The sequence below is a fragment of the Triticum urartu genome, chromosome 3 (genome assembly GCF_003073215.2).
Source record: "Triticum urartu cultivar G1812 chromosome 3, Tu2.1, whole genome shotgun sequence".
Lineage (NCBI taxonomy): Eukaryota > Viridiplantae > Streptophyta > Magnoliopsida > Poales > Poaceae > Triticum > Triticum urartu.
The window spans coordinates 153,391,546-153,397,276 of NC_053024.1; the positions used below are offsets into that span (position 1 = coordinate 153,391,546).

Consider the following 5,731-nt stretch of genomic DNA (forward strand, 5'->3'; position numbering starts at 1 on the left):
TTCCTATGATAATCCTATCCTATGAACTAAAAGAGGCCTTAGTTATAAAAAGATAAGACTAAAAAATAACCATCGTAGTACACCATTTTTTATTATCTTTTCTAAATTATCATGTGCCGAACTTAAGATAAGACAGTATCGCCCTTAGTAAACATCAACTTGTGAAATCAAGCCTAACGCTCCGGTTTTTCAGCCTTTCCAAACCCATAAACATAGGCTAAACCGGTAGCCGCCGACCCGGTCCAGCTCGTCCACCCTGACATACCGGGTCCACCGTCAATACCAACCCTGACTCGTGGGCAAGCGCGTCGCCGTCGCGGAACCTAACCTTCCTCCCCTCTTCCCCTCCCCTCACGCCAGGACTCAACCCGACCCGCTGACACGTGGGCCTGGAACGGTGTTCCCTCCACCGTGGCCCCAGGCTACAGCGAGCGAGTGCGGCGCGCCTAGGAGCGCCAGTGCGGTGGGTCCCAGGACTCTGCCAACCCCCCGGGCCAAATAGATCGGTACGGCCACGCGTTCCCCTTCCCCTCTCGCAGTCTCGCCTCGCTTCTCCTCCGTCGCACCCGCGCACTCCGCCCGAGCTCCCACCCCACCCCGCCTCCTACACCTCTCGCGGCGCCCCCGGCCTGGCCTCCGCCGGCGGCCATGGACACCGAGTACGGCACCTCCTCCCCGTCGCCGCCGCCGCCGCGATCGGACGGCGCCTCAACTTTTTGGTTGTTTTTTTAATCTTTTCGCCGTTGGGTGATCGGCTTAAGGGGTATTGTTCCCGTGCAGGTGCCGCGGGCCGCAGCAGGGGGGCTCGTCCTGCTGGGCGACGGGCGCGGCGGCTTGGAGTTCATCGCAGCAGAAGCGCCAGCGATGCGAGGTAATTTCGCCCGGTTCGTGGGGTTCCGTTCGTTCCGCGTTCCCCAGTTGATTTTGGTTTTCTCCGCACCGAACGCGGTGCGCGGCCTTGGATTTTCGCGTGCCAAGTCCCTACGTTGCGCCCGAGGTGTCGCGTTTAGGGTTTTGTTCAGTCGGAATTGGGGTTTTTATGCGGTGAGAAGCCGCGATCTCGACACTAGGGTTTCGAGTTTTGGGCGGAAATTTAGGAGGGTTTATAGGTCTTTATTGGGGTTAATTTCTTAATTATGTCCGGGATTTGAGGGGTTTGTGGATGCGATCGTGCGGCGCGTACCCTTTGTCAGGTCGTTGATGCAATGCCGGTCATAATTGGCTTAGGTCTACGACCAATTTGATCTGTTTGAAGATTTTAGGGGTGTCGGTGCCATCTGCATGCCATAAGTTCCGATCTTTGTGTGTTTCTGTTATTCTGATCGTCTTTTCTGTTATTTCTTATCTTATCTGTATGGTTCGGATCATGAGGATGGGATTTCCGTTTAATTATATCACAAACAATACTAATTAGACATCACATAGTTAATTGCGGAATGAAGTACTCTGCTAGTTTTAGTTTCACCATACAACAGCATAATTACCTCTGTTTTCTACTGACATGTCACTATCTAACAGGGTTCTTCCAGCGACCAAGTTGGATCCAGCACAAGTGCTTCTGTGCAAATGTCTGAATCAGAGCTACCAGATACTGATTACGTAGAAAATGAGGAAGAGGATTACTATATGGATGATGATGATGATTGTGATGATGAAAACGGCGATGACTCTGAATATGAATTCGATGAAGCTGACTTTAATCAGCAGCTTGCTGATAAATTTGATGATTTAGATCTGCCTCCAGGTGTGGAGGCTACTGTACCATGGCTTCAGAAACTTGCAGCCAATGACGAGCAGGACGGAGCGTCAGATGAGTTAGTTGAGGATGAAATTACAAGGAAATATAAGGCATTTCAACAATTCTACACTGTTCAAAATTTCTCTGACCACCATTATGCTAATAAATCAGTGGGGAAGGTAATGTGTTGAATTAATTGATTTCACACATTATGCTCATTTTGTATACGAATCCCTTCTTATTTTATTTTATTCTTGCGGAGCGTGTGATACTTACGTCTTGTTCATGTGCATATTATTTCAGACAAGCAGGGAATGGGCAAAGAGAATTCAACATGACTGGAAACTTTTAGAGAAAGATCTACCAGGTTAGCTGTTAACAACTCGGTTTCTCTCTTTAGATTTCTGTAAGTTAACTATTCAGTTTTACCAATAATAAGTGGGACAAAGGTATATTCCACTTAAAATTTAACCTAGCACCTCCATAACACTCTGGTGAACTAGATTTTCTCTAGCCAACACAATTGGCTCTACTGCTTGCATGCGCCTTTTGTCATGTTCTTATGAGTGTCCAAGGTAGAAATTTAGGTTCTTGGGGCACACGAACCATAACCCCTTTAGCCTACTTAAGGCTCATAAAGGACATCAGTCTTTCAAGCTTATCTCGTAATATAATGCATGCATGGAGAGTTAATGTACATCTATTGACCTTGTTATTCAATTCTCCGTGCTGCACACTTAAGTATGTCTGCACAGGGTGCACAAGACCATCATCCCATCATTTGATAGAAGTATAATATTGTAATTTTTATGTGGCTTTCTCTATTTTATAGGTTTCTTAATTGTTTTATCTGATTAAACTGCTTAAAAATGGATGTATTCATTGTTCTTGTGATATATTTACACACTTAGGGTTATAATCTTAGTAGAACTGTCAATTTATGGAAGCATTCTACTTTATGCTCTAAGCTTATTAAGTATCTCTGTACAATCTTAAGATTTTGGAGTGAGTTCTGAAATCTATTAGATCTGGACTTATACTTAATGTTAATCTAGTGTGGCTAAAACAATTCAATGATTTGTTTGGCATCGGTTTTGCGTAGCTTTGTACTGAATGACTAGTGAGGCTTAAATGGCATATTTGATTTCTAATACCCAGTCAATGCTGTGAGCCCTAGAATCTTTCATCCAACAGTGGGGACAATAACACCAAAATAATACATAAATGAATTTGAGATCTGGATAAATAATCAAATCCCACGGCTAATTGGCAGCTAAATTTGCTCTACGAAATTTAGTTATTTCTCATTTGACTTAGCACTAGCAAACGGATTGATTATGAAGTTGAGCAAGCTATGGCTTATTTATTGCACCTTTTCAGTATACTTTCTCTCCAATCAGAAGTATAAATTGTGAAAACTACTCTTTTTTGTAGCTTCTATCTTTGTCCGTGTTGCTGAAGATAGAATGGATCTTCTTAGGGCTGCGATTATTGGCCCTAAGGGAACACCCTATCATGATGGTCTCTTCTTCTTTGATGCACATTTTACCTCTAATTATCCTTCAGAGCCTCCGGTACGTAAGCTTTTAGCATTTCTCTTTATGTGATTATATTTATCATTTTACTAAAATGCTTAACATTGATGGTGCTGCAGTTGGTGTATTACCATTCTGGAGGGCTTCGACTTAATCCGAACTTGTATAATTGTGGAAAAGTCTGCCTTAGCCTCCTTGGTACCTGGAGTGGTAGTGGTTGCGAGAAGTGGAACTCAGCTCACTCAACCATGCTGCAGGTGCTTGTGTCCATTCAGGCTCTCATTTTGAATGAGAAGCCATACTTCAATGAACCGGGATATGCAGGCTCTGCGAATACCACAACTGGACAACAGCATTCTGTAGAGTATAACAAGACCACATTTCTGCACTCCTGTAGGACTATGCTGTATTCACTTAGAAGGCCTCCGGAGGTAATGTTTTGCTATATGTACCTACAGTTCTGGCTGTTAACGGGCAAAAACAAAATAATAGTCTCTCTCCTGTCCTTTTAATGCATGCTGAAACAAGAAACTTACTCGTGACATGCTAGACTATTAGAGATTAGCCCTTTTATTTCCTCAAATTTCTGGATCTTCCAGTGGTTTACTGCATTTGCTGCGGTTATATGCTTGAATATGCTATATGAAGGTTTGTTTCATCATCAATGTTCTAAAACACTGGCTGGTGTGCGCTTGGCCAGTCCCACCTTGTAGTGGATTTTGGGTGGGCCTTTGGGCTTGTTCCAGTTTAGGCCTAAATAAGCAGCCAGCCTTGTACATGATTACCTGAGTAATGCAATGCCTGGTTACTCATTTTTTCGTATTCTTAGTCGGCAAGGGCAGCTTGATACCTAGTAGTATGCATACTTGACTGAATGAATGGAGTTTAAGAAAATTTTCGGTATGCAAAGACGGCCATATATCTACAGAACAAAATGATCTATCTACAGAACAAAATGATAAGTACTACTCCCTCCGTTCCTAAATATTTGTCTTTCTAGACATTTCAAATGACTACTACATACGGATGTATGTAGACATATTTTAGAGTGTAGATTCACTCATTTTGCTCCGTATGTAGTCACTTGTTAAAATGACTAGAAAGACAAGTATTTAGGAACGGAGGGAGTAGAAGATAGGAATGTAGGATGTGACATGCCGCAGCTTCTTTTTTGGACAGACCAAACATATTATAGATTTATAGCCAAGGGGAAGAACATGCAGGTGTGCTGAGTATTCCCTGATCCTGGTTTAATAGTATTTTATCCTGTTTCTGTTACTATAGAAAGAGGTCATTCTGATCCTGATTAACGGGAAGGTGCTTCCTATGTGATAAGTTTTAATTTAATTTTGCAAGATCCCTTATTTGTAATTACCAGACAGTTAAGTCACATGGAACTCTATTATCTACTGCTTTTTAGTAACCTTCCTTTGTTGTTGGCTCTACTTGCAGCACTTTGGAGACCTTGTCGCCGGCCACTTCCGGGAACGCGGACGCACCATTCTGGCAGCATGCAAACACTACCTAGAGGGTAACATGGTTGGATCGGAGGTCCCTGAAGAGGAAGAAGCGGAATACGACGGCACTGGAGCATCTAGCAGCAGCAGCAGCAGTAGCAGCAGTGTACCAAAGAAGCAACAAGTGATGAGGGTGGATCCTCTGGGTAGGCGCACTCAGTTCACTGACAACCTCAAGACGCTGTTTGAAGATCTTCTGATGGAGTTCAACGTGAAGGGCGCTGACACTAGGAAGTTCCTGGAAGACAAGGTTAAGAAGAACCTGCCCGCAGCCTGAAGACTGCGTGCGCAGGTAGGAGATAATTTGCCTGGTAATGGGGGTGATAGCTGCAGGCTCCCTAACTAGAAATAGGTAACAAGGTGGTGGTAGTAGTTTGCTTTCCTGAGTGCAGGGAAGATTTTGTAGATAAGTAGCGACTTTCAGTAATTGTTGGAACTCGAACTTATTCACCGGAGGAATGACCTGAATCAACCGAGTGCCGATTCTGACGGTACCCTATTCAAGTTAGGCATATAATATTATATTATACCTAAAGCGTATTTTGCATCTCGTACGCCAGATGCACAGTTGAATGCCCCCTGCTCCTGCTCATTGCATCAGTAATCATCAGTTGCTTGTTCCATAGTCCTGGGATCTCTGAGCCGCAAGTTTTCTGGGAGAACTGTGGCACGTAAAGTCCCACTAGCTACAGTACTTTGCTAGCTTCACGGTGTGCACCGTTGGAATGGAAGACACAGGTGCGGCGATGCCCGGTCCGACATCCAGGGACGCGGGGAACCACCTGACTACCCGTGCCGCCGCCTGATCGACTTCAGCGCAGTCAACCAGCCTACGTGCATGCTATTCAACAACCAAAAAATTTACAGCACGACCAGACCAGATGCCACGTGCATTCTATGTAGCCGCGTCAACAACCACCAATCTCTTTTCTCAAACAAGT

At 44.4% G+C, this 5,731-nt stretch overlaps 1 protein-coding gene across 1 annotated transcript; it reads left to right on the forward strand.

Moving 5' to 3' along the window:
* The first annotated feature begins 499 nt into the window (after positions 1-499).
* Positions 500-5,337, forward strand: LOC125543387 (putative ubiquitin-conjugating enzyme E2 38). The gene is made up of 7 exons (XM_048706711.1): positions 500-659; positions 781-871; positions 1,519-1,917; positions 2,042-2,105; positions 3,173-3,312; positions 3,393-3,704; positions 4,726-5,337. The coding sequence occupies exons 1-7, from the start codon at positions 649-651 to the stop codon at positions 5,065-5,067; spliced, it is 1,359 nt and encodes a 452-aa protein (XP_048562668.1). The 5' UTR covers positions 500-648; the 3' UTR covers positions 5,068-5,337.
* Positions 5,338-5,731: the final 394 nt, after the last annotated feature.

Excerpts from the sequence above, each read along its gene's own strand:
- LOC125543387 (XM_048706711.1), top strand. Across the intron at positions 1,918-2,041 it reads CTAATAAATCAGTGGGGAAG|ACAAGCAGGGAATGGGCAAA; the intron begins GTAATGTGTTGA and ends ATATTATTTCAG. Across the intron at positions 3,313-3,392 it reads ATTATCCTTCAGAGCCTCCG|TTGGTGTATTACCATTCTGG; the intron begins GTACGTAAGCTT and ends ATGGTGCTGCAG.